Source organism: Sus scrofa, chromosome 17 (assembly GCF_000003025.6).
Source record: "Sus scrofa isolate TJ Tabasco breed Duroc chromosome 17, Sscrofa11.1, whole genome shotgun sequence".
Classification (NCBI taxonomy): Eukaryota; Metazoa; Chordata; class Mammalia; order Artiodactyla; family Suidae; genus Sus; species Sus scrofa.
The window spans coordinates 451827-471495 of NC_010459.5; the positions used below are offsets into that span (position 1 = coordinate 451827).

Below are 19669 nucleotides of genomic sequence, written 5' to 3' on the forward strand. Positions count from 1 at the left end.
GTTTCTGGGGCAGAGATCAGATCTAAACCACAGCTGCAACCCAAGCCACAGCAGTGACAACACTGGATCCTTAACCTGTTGTGTCACCAGGGAACTTCTGCTTTAGTCTTGTTCTTATGAAGGATGTGCAGACTTTTAAGAGGCTTCCATAATTTGGGAAATCCTAGGGTCAGTGATAAAGTTTTTAAAATTCTATTTTTCTGGCCTTAAGCCTGGATAGGATGGAAATGGACTTTAAATACTTTAGCTTTGCATTGCAGATTTCTCTTACACTAATTTAGAAGCAATTTGCAATGCAGATTTCAGCAAGATATTTTCTTAATATGATAATATATACTTGCTCTCCCTTCACACACTCCTACATGGCACACCCCACCCCTAGTTCCCTGTACTCAGCCTCAATGCAAATATCTATTTTAGAAAAGAAAACTGAGACTTAAATTCCAGGGTAAATAATCTAAGTTCTGAATGTCTGTGCCATTGGGTACTTTAAGTACCAAGGATCTGCCTTGCTACAGGAAGTGCAGTATAGGAATACACAACCCTGAGACATCCTTCAAAGACTACTCAGAGCCCATGAGCAAGTGCAGAGCCTTCAAAGACTCTAGTCAGCCTGTGAGCAAGTACAGAACCTGGCACACAGGGGCCTTCAGACTCTGAAGAACTTTCAGGAGAAACTGAAATTGGCAGTGATCTTACAGTGCATCTCATGGATGTCTGGAAAACCCCTGATCATGGATTTCCTCCCACTTAATTAAAATCCTACCTCCCCCCCACCCCCCACGACTGGCTAATCTTTTATAATTGGTTTCTAGATTACAATGATTCTATTAAGAATTTGTAAGAGGGAGTTCCATTGTGGCTCAGCCGACTAATATCCATGAGGAAGAGGGTTTGATCTCTGGCCTCGCTCAGTGGGTTGAGGATCCGGCATTGCTGTGAGCGTGGTGTGGGTCGCAGAGGTGGCTCGGATCTGATGTGGCTGTGGCTATGGCATAGGTAGCTCCAATTTGACCCTCTAGCCTGGAAACTTCCATATGCCTCATGTGTGTCCCTAAAAAGACAGAAAAAAAAAAATTGTAAGAAACTGATCATTTCTTTTGAGCTGGCTCTGGTGAGGAATATTGAGTCCCTGCGGTAGGTGGCACTGAAATAATAGAAAATATTTTGTGGAGTTCTTGGTTGTGGCTCAGTGGGTTTCAGACCTGACTAGTATCATACTATGAGGATGCAGGTTCGGTCCTTGGCCTTGCTCAGTGGGTTAAGGATCTGGTGTTGCCATGAGCTGTGGCATAAGTCACAGATGAGGCTCGGACCCATGTTGCTATGGCTGTGGCTATGGCGAAGGCCTACAGCTGCAGCTCCAACTTGACCCTTAGCCCAGGAACTTCCGTATGCCACAGGCGTGACCCTTAAAAAGCAAAAAAAAAAAAAAAAAAAAGAAGAAGAAGAAGAAAACACTTTGTGCTTCCTGTCCCTGGTTAGTGGCACGGAGCTCTGAAGACATTTATAATTTTCTGAGTGAGAGGAGCATCTGACACAAAGCTCCTAAATCCCTTGGAATTTCCTGGGTAATGGGAATAGCTTTTGTTCTAATGAGACAACTTGTGGTGGGTTTTGTAGTGCAACACAAAATTGAATTTAAGTCCACTTCTGTCGTACCAGATTCAAGACCAGAAAAATATTAAAAACTTTATCTCTGTGTCTAGGAAGTTGGTCACCAGAAAGACCAGGCCATGGCTAGAAGCTCAGAAGTTTCAGCCCCATTCCTCACTCTCTGGAGGGGGAGAGGGCCTGAAAATGGAGTTAATAATCATGCCTATGTAATGAAGCCTCCATAAAAATTCCAAAAGAATGGGGTTCTATAAACTTCTGGGTTGGCGAACACGTCCAGGTGTGTGGAGACCCCAGCTCCATGGGGACGGAGGCTTCTGCGCTTGGGGCCCTTTGGACATTGCCCTGTGTAGCTCTTCATCTGGCTGTTCACCTGTATCCTTTCTATCATAAACCTGAGTTTTGTGAGCCATTCTAGCAAATTATTGAACTTAAGGAGTGGGTTGTGGGAACACCAGTTTAGAGCCAGTGGGTCAGAACATGGGTGACAAGCCTGGTACTTGTGACTGGTGTCTGAAATGGGGGCAAGTCCTGTGGGACTAAGCACTAGGCCTGTGGGATCTGGTACTGACTCCAGGTGGATGGCATCAGAACACACTGAAATGTAGCTGTCAACTTGAAAAGAACATACAGTGTAAGAACTATGAGTTGAGTTTATTCAGAGTTTTACTAAGGTCTATGGCCCAGGAGACAGACTCAGAGGGCTCTGAGGAACTGTACCAAAGAGATAAGGGGGGAGCTGGGATATATATGATTTTTTTTTTTTTTTTTTGCTAGGAAAAACATGTCATTAGCATCAAAAGGTTACTGCTCATCACAAAGAACAGACATCTCAGACGTCTCATGTTAATGATTTTAGTGTTTTTCAAAGTATGGGAAGATATAAGGATCTGGACTCATTTGAATTTTTTTTTCTTAAATAATGTATCTTAACGGTCCAGGGGCCAATCTCCAAAGCATAGAAAGCTTCCTATTTTTTCTCCATCCTGAATTTTGTTCAGATGCATTGTTGGTGGGTGACTATAGTGGTTGATGGTTTGATTCTTATAGAACTGGAATGGCAGGCAACATTTTTTTTTTTTCTTTACATAGGGCACCCAGCTTGTGATGCAGAATTTTTCTTGGTATGGGGAAAAAAGCCCCACACATCTAGTGTCATGAGTACTGTGGTATAGAAAAGGGGTTGAAAAGCATGACAAAGCCAGGCAGGCCTTTTCTAGGTAGTAATCAACTCAACTTCGGCTGTCAAGGCCCATTTGCAGATCTCGTGGCCTCCTTACAATTCTCGGGCCTACAGCTTTTGTCTTATCTTTACATCAAAGTGTACTGACATCTGTGCTGTTTTCCCTTGGGTGTGTTAATCTTGTCCTCATGTTGAAAATTGAGGCTGGAAAATACAGATGAAATTCTGAATCAAAAATAGGAGCGCTTCAAAAATTCTGTTTTAGGAAAGGGTGCATGCTTTTAAGAACCCGTGTAGAATTGCTCAAAGAACGTTCTGTGACCAGGCACACTGGGCTGTCCATCTTGAACCTGGTAGGCCCAAGGTAAAATCTAACTCCAGAGGAGAGCCTATGTTTTCTGAAGATAGCGGAGCCCAACAAGGGCAAGAGAAACGGAACCCAGTGAGGAGAGCCTATGTTTTCTGAAGATAGCGGAGCCCAACAAGGGCAAGAGAAACGGAACCCAGTGGGCCAGTCTTGTGCAAACAAGACATGTAGGCTTATGGAGAGTGATCTTTGCATTCCCCCAGTTGTCTCCCTTTTGTCTTTGACCCAGAGGTTAAGACAGCATGTGAATGTGTTTGAATGCCCTTTCCTTGTCCTCCACATAGTCTGCTCAGCAAATGTTGACATTCCGACTGGGCACTTGTACTGGCTGCCCTGTGACAGAAGTGCTATTCAGAAGACCAGAATCACTAGCCCAGATACTCAGACCCTGTACAGAACAGACAGCATCATACTGCATCTCCTTCTCGATTGGCCAAAGAGGCTGCTCTACTGGGTGGAAAGTGGGGAACACTTGCAGAGTATGACCCTGGATGGCAAAAGAAGACAGGAAGTGTGGAGAGGCACCTGGACGGCAGAGACCCACATGACCTTGGACCTGGGATCATCTAGCATCCTCTGGACCACCAAAGGGTTGGGTAAGCACGTCACAACCAGTGAGGTCGGAAGAAGCTTGAGGGGATGGATGAGAATCTTGGTTTTGTTTGTTGCTGGTTGGTTTTTGCTTTTTAGGGCCACTCCTGTGGCATATGGAAGTTCCCAGGCTAGAGGTCAAATCAGAGCTGCAGCTGCCAGCCTATGACACTGCCACAGCATCTCAGAATCTGAGCTGCATCTGACACCTATACCACAGCTCCTGGCATACTCAACCCACTGAGCAAGGCCAAGGATCAAAGCCACATCCTGATGGATACTAGTCGGGTTTGTTTCTGCTGAGCCACAATGGGAACTTGAAGAATGTTTTTTGAATATCATGATTTCATTCTTAGAACTAGTTAGACATAAACTGATTTTCATAGTTAAATACTAATTCTAGGCACAAGCCACCGACCTCCAACTCTGTTTTCTATAAGTCTAGATTTATGATTAAAAAGAAAGAAAACTTTAGCAAAAACGTACTTAATTTTGAGCACTACCAAAAGCTGTTTGTTTCTGCTGCTGTTAGGTAGAACCAAACTTTCATTGCAAACGAAGTACAGGTGTTCCAGTTGTAACTTGACAGCAGGTACAAATTATACCTTTGTAGCTGACTGTGACAGTCTTTTCACCCAGAAGCCACCCTTGAGACCTGGCAGCTGTGTGCTGACATCTGGGTATTGTAGAACAGTACGTGGAAGGTGGTCAAGTTACATCTGACGTATACATGGCAGACCTCGCTCTCCTGAGCTTTAAACAGCTTCCTTGGGTTATCTTTAACTGTAAAGCCTACGAAACTTGATCAGAAGACTCTGTGCTTCTTTTTACTATGGGATCATTGAATCTTCATGCCTCCCTGATGTCACAGGTTACTTGTTCTCTATCAGCGTCTAAGAAAATGACTCTTCCTTAGGGTTGCAAAGTCTGAGTCTCCTAAAAAATAGAACATATACTTTGAACAAGACCCAGAGCGACGGGATCATCGCAGCCCACGAGCCCTACCTGGTGACTGTGAACAGAACGGCTATTGTGTTGTGGAACAGGAGGGTGCTGGAGCCCTTCTCGGTGTCGAAAGAGCCACACATACAGAAAATGATCATCCTGGCAGAGAACCTGGAGGTTCCAGGTGAATATTCCCATGCTGGGTTATTCTTTAGGATCCACACTATCTGACTCTTCTCGGTGTTTTTTGAGGAGAAAGTCCTGAGTCTCTTCCAGTTGTTATTGATAGTTGTCCTAACCCACAGTTCAGCAGAACCCCAACTTGTCCTTGTCCTGGAGGAGTAAGAATCTAACATGTTCCTCAAAGTTGTCAAATGATACAAATTCCTGTAATTCCAAATTACATGTTCCTCAAAGTTGTCAAATGATACAAATTCAAGTAATAATACTCAAAGGAGGTGCACACCATAGCCCCTTTCAGGAATCATTTTTCACATTAGCGTATTAAAGCTCTTCATCTGGCAGTAAAGCAATCCATTTAACTTGCTCCAAACCAGTTTTCCAAACTGATTTTTGCCAAGAAACCCACTTTCTCCTAGCAGTGGCATCTTGCAGGGGACCCTTTGTAAAGCTGCTTTGAGTCATGGTTACCAGCAAAGCCAGCTCTTCTGTTGAAGCTGCTCCTTGGTCATTTGGGTTAATCTGCTTAAGGCTAGTTTAATTCTTCTCTTTCTATAAGCCTTTGTCATGGCACCAAAAATGTGATCCTGGTCTTCAGAAGAAGAAGATATTCTATCAACAGGATTGACGGGGCTTTCTTGTAGAAGCAGCTGGAAGTCCTGAGGAAGAGTAGGAACAAGAACAGAACCATTCCTCCTTGTCCATTCTTGCCTGTAGAGGTCTCATTTCCTTCTCCTGTCTAACCTGCCTTACTGTTGGATTCACTGGTTGGTTTAACCTCATCTTCGGGGCTTAGAAGCATTAGGCATAGGAACATACTTCTTAGCTGGTAAAGTATGACAATGGAAGGTTAACTTTTTGGTAAAAAAAAAAAAAATCCAATCTTGATTATTCTACTAACAAATTTCTTAGGCTACTGAGATAGTTGCTGAAGAGTGTTAATTGATAATTTTTAGTAGTTTAACTTAGACATCTCAGTGTAACACTGGCCCCATCCTAGATCACAAGATGCTATAGCAGGAACCAGACAGAGCAAGTGTCTGTCTTTAGAAACATACTTTATTTCACATGCCTAGCATATAGCATCAGTTAGTGAAAAAGTTAAGGTTAAAGTTAATAGGGTTAAAAGGAGAAAATAATTGATGCAAATTCAAAGCCTTGAGATGATGGGCCAACACACCACAAGTAATCAATGGATTTAGGGTCTTACACTTTCTTTCTATGAGGTAGAAAAATATAGCTGCCCAGCCAGGACATGGTTTTGAGGAGTGGGGCAGTAGAAGCACATGTCCATTGCTGAACCCGGATGTTCTGACCTGCTGACACAACTGTTTGTTGTAGATCCTGAGGCTGAAGAGGCAGCCACACTCGTCCCTCCTCCTCCTCCTCCACGCCCCCCGCTCCTCTGCACCCGATCCTCTGTCCCCTGTCGGGACGGGCAGGAGTGCGTTTCCCGGGAGTACCTCTGTGATGGCAAGCGGGACTGTGAGGACGGCTCGGATGAAGAGAACTGTTCCTACTTCTGCAACAAACCAGGTGTGCTGTCTCCTATTCTCGGTCTCTTGTCCCAGGTATGCTGATTTCAGCAAGCTATGAATTTCCAGAGTTTTATCATTTTCATCACACTAGCTTTCCCTGTAAATTTTCATAGATTAGTCACAGTCTGTGATTGTCCATTTTATCATATTAAAGTACGACAGTATTTTGCCAGGTATAATCCGTTATTGCTTCCTTGCTTCCTCAGATTGCTTAAATATTCGAAGCCAAAGAGTGACCTAAATGGACTGTTTATAACTGACTTAGGAGTGTTTTAACAAGTCTTTAAAATAACCAAACCAGGAGTTCCCGTCGTGGCGCAGTGGTTAACGAATCCGACTAGGAACCATGAGGTTGCGGGTTCGGTACCTGCCCTTGCTCAGTGGGTTGACGATCCAGCGTTGCCGTGAGCTGTGGTGTAGGTTGCAGACGCAGCTCAGATCCCGCATTGCTGTGGCTCTGGCGTAGGCTGGTGGCTACAGCTCCGATTCGACCCCTGGCCTGGGAACCTCCATATGCCGCGGGAGCGGCCCAAAGAAATAGCAAAAAAAAATAAATAAATAAAATAAATAACCAAACCAATATGAGGCCTTATTATAAACAACCTAATTCAGCTTGCTACCTTAATTGACCTGATCATTTATTAAACCTTGCTTATGAATCAGCTAAGATATAGAACTCAAATACGATCAAACTCCAGAATGAGGGTAAGTTAATCTAATTAGAAACCATCTGCAGAGTTCCCATCATGGCGCAGCAGAAACGAATCCGACTAGGAATTGTAAGGTTACAGGTTCGATCCCTGGCCTCAGTGGGTTAAGGATCCAGCGTTGCCGTGAGCTGTGGTGGCTTGGATATGGCGCTGCTGTGGCTCTGGCATAGGTCGGCAGCAACAGCTCCAATTCGACCCCTAGCCTGGGAACCTCCGTATGCCCTGGGTGTGGCCCTAAAAAAAAGGACAAAAGACAAAAAAAAAAAAAAAAAAATGTATGATGACCTTATATGGTGCTAGCTTTTGACCATTTCGGTTGAAGGGATCTTCCAGTGTCTGGATGGAAACAAGTGCATTGAGGTGAAATACCACTGTGATGGGACTCCACAGTGCTTGGACGGGTCCGACGAGTTGGATTGCTGGAAGCCTGTTGAAGACTGTTCTCTGCATTGTGACAACAGTTCCCGCTGTGTCCCCAAGAGCTGGCTGTGTGATGGCAAGCCTGACTGTTCTGACAAAAAAGATGAACAAGGATGTAGTAAGTTCCAGGGAAGTTCCTTGGAGTATTTCCAGCTGCACTACAGTCAGTTATGGTAGTGGTAGTTATGTTCTATAAAGTTGCCATGAAGACTAAATTAGAGGATATTTATTTGTTTATTTATTATTAAAGTACAGTTGATTTACAATGTTTCATCAAGTTCTGTTGTATAACAAAGTGACCCAGTCATACACATTTCCATGTGCTATACAGAAGGATCCCATTGCCCGTCCCTTCCAAATATAACAGTTTGTATCCAAAAAAACCCCCAAAATGCCCCTCTATCCACTCCCTCCCCTTTCCCCCTTGGGAACCCCAAGTCTGCTCTTCTTATCTATAATCTGTTTCTGTTTTTTGTTTGTTTGATTTTTTTAAATTGGGTTGTTTGTGTTTTTGTTGTTGAGTTTCATGAGTTGTTTGTGTATTTTGGAGATTAGGCCCTTGTCTGTTGCATTGTTGGCAAAGATTTTCTCCCATTTTGTGGGTTGTCTCTTCATTTTTTTTTTTTTACTAAATTAGAGGATAGTAAATCATGGCTTTTGGAGAAAATACAGGATGAAGTTTCTTTGAGTCTATGGTCACAACATTTTTTGTCAGCTGATCAATATGTAACCTTACTTTAGCTGTGCTTCTGTTTAAAGACAACTTAACATACATTGTTGGCTCATTACCACCCAGCAGGACTATAACTCATGCTGAACAAAGCTTATCTAATGCATGTATCTTCTCTATAAGACACATCTTAGACCTTAGACGTCTTAGGAGCACCAGACAGCACTTCAGCACCACACTTGGGACCATTTTAGCTAGCAAGATCACCAAAAAGTACAAAAAAATGTGAAAAGCACCATCCTAAATGAATTGCAGAAGGGACACTTTCTTATAGTCTGAGAATGGAAACAAAAAGGCAGAACATTGCCTTGTTCAGCCTCACCTGGAAACTTGTGCATTGGCAGCTCACATTTTTGCTTCTTTGTGTATCTCTTCACATGACCATAAATAAATATGAGAGGGTTGATTTAGGGCATTACAAATACACTTTAGCAAGTAGGTGAATGTGTAAATACTGAGTCCGCCAATAATGAGGATTGACTGCATTTACCACAGAATTAACAGACTGAAGATGAAGGTTTCTGAGTTAGAGGGACCTTGGAGATCACGCTGCAATGGTTTCCTTTCCATAATAAGATTTCCATTAGTTGAAAACTAGACTGTGTACCAAAATAAAGTATTATTTCTTGTTGGGCTGAAATTTAACTCCTTAAAGATTTTTTTTTTTTTTGTCTTTATAGGGTTGCACCCACAGCATATGGAGGTTCCCAGCTCTGTCAATGTCAAGGATGACATTAAGGTCCAGAGGCGAATCTTACTGCCCTGCCTGTTCCACCATCCTTCTATGTGTCTTCCCCTCCCTGTCCATCAACCTCATTTTCCAGGACAAAGAGGACTTTCTAGGCTAGCTCAGTAGGACTTTTCTCCTTTAACACTCTACTTAAACCACTTTCTGCCCTAACGTCTGCCAGGGCTTAGTTCCCAAGGTGACAGCAGAAGATGGGGGGGGGGTGGTCTTCAAACCATTTTATTTGCCATCAAATTGCTTCTGCATCTGGCTGTGTTCTACCTAACGCTTTGTTTTTCAGTTCATGAAAAATGCAGTGCATCTGAATTCAAATGTGAAAACGGCCAATGTGTATCTTCTTCCCTGCGGTGTGATGGGAACCGGGACTGCCTGGACTACTCGGATGAAGAGGGCTGTCCTGCCAGGCCCTTGCCGTGTCCGTCAGGGGAGGTGCTGTGCCCAAGGAGTAGAGAGTGTGTGCTGGCAGAGTGGATATGTGACCATGACTTAGACTGCAAAGACGGAAGCGATGAGAAGGTAGCCCTCGCTCCTCCCAGAGAAATACAGGAGACCGCTAATGGCGACAGTAGCAGTTGCTTCTTTACAGAAAACTTGGAGAAACACAAGAACAGAGAAGCCTCCTAATTACTGGCCAGAAGGCACATGTAACTGCTTGGGGGTGTCCAAAGTTCCTCTTGAAAGTCAAACTTGTCAACCTTTATTGTAGGAGGTTTGCAAGTATTAGGTCTTGATGGTCATGACTTAAATGTCCTACTAGAGAGATGGTTTAAAGCTCCATGTGACAGGAGTTCCCGTCGTGGCACAGTGGTTAACGAATCCGACTAGGAACCATGAGGTTGCGGGTTCGATCCCTGCCCCTGCTCAGTGGGTTAGCGATCCAGCGTTGCCGTGAGCTGTGGTGTAGGTTGCAGACGCGGCTCGGATCCCGAGTTGCTGTGGCTCTGGCGTAGGCCGGTGGCTACAGCTCCGATTAGACCCCTAGCCTGGGAACCTCCATATGCCACGGGAGTGGCCCCAAAAAATAGCAAAAAGATAAAGCTCCATGTGACAGTCATTGTGATGTGTACTGATGCTCCGACATTGTATGAGATGTAACCCAGGCTAGAACCCACTGCTTGCATTTGATCTTAAGGAAGCACTTACGCCCAGATGCTCTATTTCCTCATCAGTAAATGGGTAGCGTCTTGAGGGGGCCAAGACTATCTCAGGATGCATGGATGTTCCCCTGCCTTCCTCCTACACCAGATGAGAATTCATGTCAGGTCAGGTGCAAAATGTGATGTAGGTTTTAATTTGGTGAGGTGTGCGTTAGAAATGGTGGGAGGAATTCGAGAGAAGAGTTCCTAAATCAGATTCTTTTGCTTATGCTTCTTAAATAAAATTAAGCCTTCCCGGCTGGTTAGTTTGCAAAATAAGAGATTTCTTCCCACTTTCCCACCCATATTAGTATCACCTAAAACTCCTTCCCTACACTCCAGCTGCAGAAGAAGTTTCTTAAAACATGTCACCCGAGTCCTCAGACTCTGTTCAGCTTCATTGCCGAAGGGACTGAAAGCTGTCTCATAACCCAGGTTTCCTCCTCCTCTGAAAACCCTTCCTGGGCTCTGAGTGCAGATGTTATTAACCCAGTCACTCTTTCTCCTCAGGACTGTGACCCCGAGGAGCTTCACTGTGGCTGGAGGCAGTGGCCCTGTGCCAGCGGAGCCCAGTGTGTGCCTGAGCCCTGGCGCTGTGATGGGCAGCGTGACTGCAGGGATGGCAGTGATGAGGCCGGATGTAAGTGCAAGGGAGAAGGCAGACAGCTTCAAGGGGGTTCCTGTTGCCTGCTGCTGCTTGGCATGGGCCACCTGCTCAGTCAGCACATGCCGCAAGACCTGGCACTGCTCCCTTTACTAGTGTGGAGTTGTCTTGATTGTACACATGGGAGCCTCACCGTGGGAGGGATGTTTGGTGGGGGTCGACTCTAAAGGTAGAAAGGCATCCTCTCCAGGCCCCCCTGAGGCATGCCAAGGCTTCGAGTTCCAGTGCCACTCCTCTGCCTGCCTGGCCCCCAGCCTGGTGTGTGATGGGAAGGAGGACTGTGCTGACGGCTCCGATGAAGGTGGACAGTGCTCATCGGCGGTATGCCGCCAGGGACAGTGTTTCCACACCTGCTACCCGTCCCCACGAGGACCTGTGAGTTGCTTCGGTTCCTGTGCTTTCATAGCTTAGCTAGAGACTCAGTTTAGGGAAAGGGCCACTGTCCTCATCCAGGCTGACCCTGACAGCTCCTTATGCTCTGAATCTTACATGGCAGAGCTGTCCTGACCCATCCACTGATGTCCCTGTGCTTGAGCCTTTCCGTCTAGCTCCTTTCTTGTCTCGTGTCTTCTGGAACCCTACCACTTCACTTCCAGAAACTGTCCTCCCAAGGTCATTCCCTCTGCAGCTGTAAGCTCTGGGTGACATTTAAGATGAAGCAACAGGTTTGGGGGGATTGTCCCAAGAGCCAAACAACCCCCACCCCCGTCATGTTGCAGCTCAGAAAATTGAGTACCTAGCCACGTGGAAGTCCTTTCCTTGTGAGTATGTAGAAAAGACTTGCTCGTCAGCTGAGGACTGCCTGTGTTCTGGTTTGGCATTATTGGTTGGCCGAACTTGGTGAACTTGATCTGATGGGCAAGTGGAAGAAAACTGTGCTGATATCTGGTCCTAGTAACATTGCTACTGGTTGAAAACCAGGTTCATGAGGTCCACAGGTCTCTTCACTTACAGATTCTGCTGGGGCCCTAGGTGTCCTGTGCTGAGACCTTTGTTAGCTTGGGAACTCTAGGGTGTGAGGTGTGCTGGTGGATAAGATGGAGAAGAGTAACTGTATTCAAGGTGAAGTTGGTTCAAAGAACAGTTTGAGTTGCTCACATCTAGTATATCGCCGTGTGCCTTTTATATCAAGGTTGAGGTCCTTTTTTTTTTAATCAAAGTTGTATTTGTCTTCAGAAAAGCTAAATGTTTTCCAACCTTTTTCAGGCATGTGCTTGTGAACAAGGCTTTGAGCTGAAAAATGGTGGACAAATCTGCGAGGATGTGGACGAATGCCAGAAGTTGGGGAGCCAGCCTTGCAGTCAGACCTGTATCAATACCAAAGGCTCCTACAGCTGCACCTGTCATCCTGGCTACTTGCTGGAGCCTGATGGCCATACCTGTAAAGCAACAGGTAAACTGGAGCCAGGAATATATCCTAAGCTGTGGCTTGAGAGCTTTGAGGTATTAGAACATCCAGGAATACCAATGCAGATCTTTCCCTGCGGGTCTTAAGTGTCCCTGTCTGTTTTCTGTCTGTCTGTCTTCAGAACAAAACTAGCACAATCCCAAAGCTCCCTTCTTATACCTCATCTTTCAGACTGAATTTGAGTCTGAAAGTATGTACTAATAAGGCATTATTATAACAAAACCATAAACGGGGCACTTTACCTGGAGTAAGAATAAATATCTAAATGCTCAACAAGCACGTCTTTCCTTCTCACCTACCCATAAATATTTAGTTAGTCAAATAAAACTGGTTTTCAGTTTAAGATAATTATGCCTTTAATTTACATACCCTCAATCCATGGGTGGTAGCTTAATCATTGCATCAAGGGAAGAGCTACTTAGATGTCAGCTAGCTGGTATCACATTCCTGACAGTGAGAAGGCAAAAACTACCTTGTCCTCTGATTCCTTAGGCAGTGCTGGGTTCACTGTTCAAACCCCTTACGGCCATGCTGAAAGCAGTTCTTACTCGACAGGTACTGAACCAGTCCTGCTTGTGGCGATTCAGTTTAAGCTACTCCTCTATGGACTGAGGAGCTTGAAAGAAGATATTCTGGTAACTGCTGACAAGAACCTGATTATTTTCTCTATCGACTATGACTTGGTGGATCAGAAAGTCTTCTGGACCGATCTCGGTGCAGAAAGTATTAAGTGGATAAGCATGGACACGAAGAGGAAGGGGACTGTGGTGAAAGGTATGTCCCCCTATGTAGGCTCTCATCTTACTAAATATACATGAGAAATAAGGTAAATGGCCATGAACTTTCTAAACATTGGTTTATATCTCCTTAATGGAAAGGGATCAAGCCTTGCTAGCTGGTTTGAGAAGATGCCATCTCAAAAGACATGGAGTCAGTCAAGCTATCAGCCATTGAACATTATTTGTAATAGTTGTCTTCCCCACAAGTAGTACTTAGGAGCATTTTTTTTTCTTCATTTTTTCATTGTCCTGCAGCATATGGAGTTCCCTGTCCAGGGATCAGATCTGAGCCACAGTTGCAACTTATTTGCAGTGTTGGATCTTTTAACCCACTGTGCCATGCTGGGATTAAACCAGCATCCCAGAGCTTCAGAAACACTGTCAATCTGGTTGCACTACAGCAGGAACTCTGCTTTGGAGCATTTGAAAGAGGACTGCTCTGATGAAGATGAACAGACCAGTGGAAAATAAATTAACATGGCATCTGCATTTGATGCATGAGCTCAAACCTAATAAAAACTATAACTTAACCTAAGTACACATGTTGAATGGTTTCCTCTCTTTAGGAATAAAGTCAGACTGCATAGCAGTTGACTGGATTGGGAGAAATCTCTACTGGACAGACAGGACAGCTGGTCAGATTTTAGCAATTCAGTTGACTGCCACTTGGAGAGGAAAACCTGAATACACAATCGTCCTGGGTGATGACCTGAACCAACCACAGTCTTTGGCTTTAGATCCCCTAAATGGGTGAGTCCACGTGTCATAACACCCTGTCAGGTCCTTTACATTTGTTGTTCCTCTTTAGTTCTATATTGGTTGTGTTCCCCCAATGCAGAAGGAGTGGATAGAAACCTTATCTGACTTGACTTTAGATATGATGTTGAGTCAACCACACACATGGTAATTTTGAAAGCTCCTGGAAAAAGTTTTTTATTTCAGAAAAGTGAGATGTAGCTATACTTATTTGGTGGCCCACCTACATTTCCTTTTGCTAAAATAAATAAATATACCTCTGGAGTTCCCATTGTAGCTCAGCAGAAACAAACCCAACTAGTACCCATGAGAATGCGGGTTCCATCCCTGGCCCCATTCAGTGGGTTAAAGAACCAGTGTTGCTATGAGGTGCAGTGTAGGTTGCAGATGTGGCTTGGGTCTGGCATTGCTGTGGCTGTGGCATAGGCCGACAGCTGTAGCTCCGATTCTACCCCTAGCCTGGGAACTTCCATACCCTGCACCTGTGGTCCTAAAAAGCAAAACAATACAAAAATATACCTCTGAATGGAGAATTTTTATGGCTTTAAAACATCAGGAGGAGTGAGAATGAAACTAGGAATTGTGTTTAATTTACTATAATGTTATTGGGGTTGGTGATGGGGGTAGAATAATTAGGTGTTGGAGTTGAGACTGGGTTCTTCTCTGTAGAATCCTTTCCCTTTGTAAAGGGCCAGGAACTTAGAGATAGCATTTCCTACTTGTCTGAGCTAAGCCCTCTTTGGGATGGCCATGGATGTATCAAACATAAGAATAAAAGCAAAGCTCAGGATCCAAAGATGACCCATATCAGATACCTTCCCTCTGCTTTTCTCACCTTTTCAATACCTACAACCAGGAATCTGGTAATATTTTACTCAGAAAATAACCAGGAGTTTCCTGATGCATCTAATGACTTGTGGTCAAGAATGAGGTCTGAGGCACACGTCTGCCCATGGAACCAGCCTACTTCCTATCCCAGAAAAGGATTGGCAAATTCCCTGTATATTTTCCAGGCTAGGGACTGATGTACTTCTTAGGCTTCTTGTACAGCTATCATTATAGATATTTTATCCCTAAATGACGAATACACAATCACCATAAAATCTCAAGGAAAACCTTCTTTTACTACTTCACAAATTATGCTTAAAGCATAGACCCAATTTAAGTTTGAGGGAGAGAAGGAACTAGGCTGTAAATCAGTGATTTAAGGAATGAACTAATGATATTTTCCATGAGGTAATGCTTAAAGCTGACTTTCATCCACATAGGTTAATGTACTGGTCTGAAATTGGAGGAGAACCTCAAATAGAACAAGCTGGACTGGATGGTAGCAGCAGAAAAATACTCCTCAGTCAAGGTCTTGGCTGGCCAACTAGCATAGCTCTTGACCAGTTGAGCTGGAAGATATTCTGGTCTGATGACAAATTTCACTGTATTGGCTCTGCCAATCTAGATGGTACTGGGATAAGCGTAAGTGTTCTTTTGGTATTGGGCTTGCATGAAATATCATGTGCCTTGTGTAAAACTCATCCCGGGAACCTCACCATCACCATTTTAGATGTTGCAGCTCACACAAATCAAGAACCCCTTTTCCATCACTATGTTTGAAGATGAAGTCTTCTGGTCTGAAATGAAGACGCGAACAGTACAGCGCATGAGAAAGACCACAGGCAAGAACAGGGCTGTCCTCATCAAGCGTTTGGAACAGCCATACGGACTTAAGGTCTATAGTTTACACTTCAAAATACGCCCAAGGACAAACCATATTGACATCCATCTCTATGATTAAAAGGCAAGATCTAGTCATTTGCCATTTTTAAGGATTCGGTCATGCATAGTGACATCTAGGTGTTTTCTTCCAGATAATACACGAAGTGCTGCAGCCCAGGTCTTCCAATCCTTGTCTGGACACGGGATGTTCTCACTTGTGCCTTCTGAGCCCGAGATCCAAAGGAAGCTGTCGTTGCCCAGTTGGACTCCTGCTTGCAGACGATGGCGTCAGCTGTGTTCCACTCAAGGAGTCTGCATTCCTGTTCCTTGTGTTGCCCACAGGTATCATGCAGGTACTGTTCTGCCCCATCCCATTTGGGTGCTTGGGCCACAGTCTTTTCAGACTTTGAGTAATTCGAATTCTCTTGAATTTACATATTCTAAGGAGCATTTAAATGATAAATACAACTTGTATTTTAATATTCACTGTGCACTGGAAGCTATTATGACCAAAATAAAGTAGCTACAAAAGGAAGACCACTCCCACTTAAGTTACTTAAGAAATGCTGAGCACCTCAGAACACGGTGACGTTAGGGATCTGACAGTGCATCTAACCTGGCTGAGTTGTCCAACCATCTACCTGGTGATGTGGAGTAATTCCAAATACAGGCAACTCGGCTGGCGTCTAGCCTGAGGGGTAAGTACATTTTGTGAGGGGAAATTTTCTTAAATCATAGGAGGATAAAAGGTACTAACAAGCAAGTCACCTCTAACTTCTACCATCCAGAGTACATGGCAACTTTGGCATTTTAAAATGACAAAACAAATTTTGGGGTTAGAGGATTGACTTCATTTTCCAGAAGATCTTAAGAGTGGAATCTCATTTAAAGGGGAGAGGCTTTAATAATATAAGTGTAGTAAATCCATTCATTGTACACTGTTAACTAATGCAATATCATATATATATATATATCAATTTTATCTCAATGAAAATAAATTTTAAGAAGTAATGGAAAGGCCTTTCACAGAGGAGTAAATCTTCAGAGCACAGGAATTCAAGGAATTTAAAGTGCTCAAAGCTCCAGGAAGGGAGAGAAATCCCATCTGCTTTTAGAAGATAGAATATATGAAAACCTGAACTCAAGTTTCTTAGTCTGAATGCAAAATCAAGATGAAGGATTAGACTAGACTCAACTGGTGCTACCCACCTAATTTTTTTCCCTATAGATTTATCTGAAAAATCTAGAAGCTTCACAAGGACAAGCAACTTTACCAGAACATAGGATTCTTCCCTTTACCAGCGTGAACCAGCTTGCATCAATGGACTACCTCGTCCAGGAGAGGGCTCTGTACCTTTCAGAGTTGAATAAGGGTGTTATCTGGCTCCTGAGGCTCAGAGACTCTGGGAAGCTTTCTTGGAGGAAAATCATATCCACAGAGGGGTCAGTGATTGACCTTGCCGTGGACTGGTTGAGTGGAAACATCTACTGGATTGATAGTATGAATCCTCACATCAATGTTGCTTCCTCCAAAGGCCAGCACACCACGGTCTTGCTCAGCCAGCGTCTTTACCGCCCAACCTCCACTGTGCTCCACCCGCCGACGGCAGTCATGTGCTTTGTGGACCTGGGTTCCCTGGATGACAGTAAGCGTGGATCCAGCATTGAATGTGCCTCCATGGATGGCAGCAGGAGGAAGGTGCTATGGCAGAAATCCCAGGTCCCTGTGGGCCTGACCTTTTCAGATGCAGGAACCCGAGTGTACTGGGCTGATCCTGGTAAGCAGTTATCTTCTCCTCCCTAAATGTGAGTGTGAGGGGACTTGGCCAGAGTGAAAGAGTGAAGTTCAGCTTTCTGGTCTTCAGCTATAACTTCAAATAGCTTTTAGGTCTAAGTGAACATTTTCTGCACCACCTTCCAAACTAATACAGTCATTCCCCATCCTGAGCAGCATTTAGTAGCACAGAGAGTCATGCAGCTGCCTCTTGCCGAAGGAACGAAATCAGAACTTAACACATATGAGTGAGCAAATCTTGGTGTACTGCTGTTAGAGTGAATAAGAGCTGGTCTTCCAAAAGATACACGACCTACACTGTCCTTCTGGAGGGGAGATAGAACAAGACATAAAGCTGCAGGATAGAGTCCAGCTGTTTGGGCTGCATGAAATTAACTGAACCTCTCCTTCTAGGGAGAGGACTCATAGAAAGTATTCAACGAGATGGCTCTGGATACAGAGTAGACCGCAGGGGCATTCAGGGCCTTAACCTCTTCACTTATGGCCAAGGCATGATGTTCTGGACAACAGTTGATGATGGTAGGTCTTGATTCTATATCTGATTGTCTTTGGGACTCAGATTTATTCCTGGGTGTCTAAAGCAAATCTGATACTTCTCAGCACTGATCTTTGGCAATGCCTTTATTTTGGAAGAATAGCTAAGCAACTTCCCTAATTTAACATTATATGTTAACAGTGATTCTGTGATTTGGGGGAGCTTTTACCTATTTGGTTATTCTTTATATGAATATACTTAGTCCCATTCTGCCTGAGATTTATGGCTTTCATAGGAGGCTCTTGGCTTTGGAGGACACTAGTGTATGGTACAGACAGAATTGGGCCAGGAACTGGAACTAGGTGGTATAACTGCTTTGTCAAGTAGTAGCTGTAATGCCTTTCCTATAATGTGAGACAGTACTTGTCTCAGTTGATTAGGTACACATGAAAGTACTTGGTGAATTCTAGAGGATTCTATACTTGCAAGGTATTTCTGGTATTCAAAGAGATTTCTTAACCAAAATGCTCTGCTGTATTGTTTCTGACTAGAGCCTAGATTAAGTAAAACTGGAAAATGCTTTTTAAAATAAATTTAACTCTTTATATTTCCAAATGCTGGTCCATTGACCAGCTGAGCTGGCCTCATCAGAATTGCAAAAGTAAGTTGTCAGATCCTACCCCAAAGATCCTAAATTGTTAGGTATGTGGTGAGACCTTTGCCATTTACTTTAAGATCCTCTGGTGACTCTTGGTGCAGATCAGCCATTTTCAGAAATGTTCTGGAATAATGTTTAAAACCATTATTCATGACTTGCATGAGCTGCATTTAAATGTCTTCATTTTCTGTCTTTATATCTAGCTATGTATAAATGTGATAGACATAACTTCATAAGACTTTATTTGGGGCAAAGGCATAGAACTATTTTTATTTCTATTGAAATTTCTTCCCAGAAACAATATTTGGAAAAATGCATGTCTCTTCTGTAAAACTCTTATTATTCAACTGGGGTTTTTGCAGATGAGTAGCATTTTGCATACTGAGCAATGTTCTTTGCCCAGGAAGTTGTTGTAAGGTAAAAGTTTCACTTTTGTTAATAAATGTTCACTGCCTTTTGTTTCAGCTGAAACCAATAAAGTTTGGTACAGCAAGGCAGAACTTTTAGAAAACAGGTGGTTCCAAGTAGACCAGAAGATTGTGGATTTAAAAGTTTACAGTAAATTTAGTCAACAGGGTAAGCAACCTTGTAATGATCATAACAACACTGAAGTCTACTGAATTTCCCCATTAAGGGGCTGGTCCATCCTATAATATCTCCTGGAATATCTGTGTTTCCCATTAAAATATTCCCCTGGCATATTCATGTAGATCTGCATAACTCTCTTATCTCTGTGCAGTTCTGGTATATAGCTAGTCCTGTTACTTTTCTAAGAAACATAATAGTGCTAAGGATATTGGGCTGGGGTTTGATATACTTGGGTTTTATTTAAGTTGTCTTATTGTAGATTGAAATTCCCTTTTAGTTCTAAAGTGAAACAGGTCCTTGCTGTGCTGGCTGTGGTGTAGGCTGGCAGCTGTAGCTCCAACTGGATCCCTAGCCTGGGAACCTCCATATGCCACAGGTGTGGCCCTAAAAAGTCAGAAAGACAAAAAATAAATAAAGTGAAACAGGTCTTGATTCTAGTCATTGTCACTTGTGTATACTTGTTATCTTTGAAATACCAACTTGAATGTCCATAAGTGTGTTTCTCTACCTCTCTCATAGACACAGATGGAGTGCCTAATTGAATGCTTGGGGAGTGTTAGGACAGTAATAGATGAAATCTGTTCCTTGTTGAGATTAACACTCAAATAGTTAACAATACCTACTACTAGCGTATATGAGTGTCTTGTCTTAAGGGAATGCTGCTCCGTTGGTTG

General features: G+C 43.6%; 1 protein-coding gene across 4 annotated transcripts in view; it reads left to right on the forward strand.

Annotated features, from left to right (window-relative positions):
* LOC100524773 (low-density lipoprotein receptor-related protein 2-like) overlaps positions 1–19669 on the forward strand; it is a 40596-nt gene that overhangs the window by 16315 nt on the left and 4612 nt on the right. For 2 of the 4 annotated variants that reach the window (XM_021077781.1, XM_013997654.2), the window contains exons 14-29: positions 3449–3760; positions 4672–4884; positions 6222–6416; positions 7451–7666; positions 9307–9542; positions 10673–10802; positions 11017–11201; positions 12033–12219; positions 12790–13008; positions 13580–13763; positions 15038–15239; positions 15328–15492; positions 15632–15832; positions 16708–17257; positions 17668–17793; positions 18873–18983. In XM_021077781.1, coding sequence (XP_020933440.1) covers positions 3449–3760; positions 4672–4884; positions 6222–6416; positions 7451–7666; positions 9307–9542; positions 10673–10802; positions 11017–11201; positions 12033–12219; positions 12790–13008; positions 13580–13763; positions 15038–15239; positions 15328–15492; positions 15632–15832; positions 16708–17257; positions 17668–17793; positions 18873–18983 — 3432 coding nt within the window. Of the gene's footprint in view, positions 1–3448; positions 3761–4671; positions 4885–6221; positions 6417–7450; positions 7667–9306; positions 9543–10672; positions 10803–11016; positions 11202–12032; positions 12220–12789; positions 13009–13579; positions 13764–15037; positions 15240–15327; positions 15493–15631; positions 15833–16707; positions 17258–17667; positions 17794–18872; positions 18984–19669 lie in introns of those variants that run through there. The other 2 variants (XM_021077783.1, XM_021077782.1) reach the window with 2 other exon arrangements.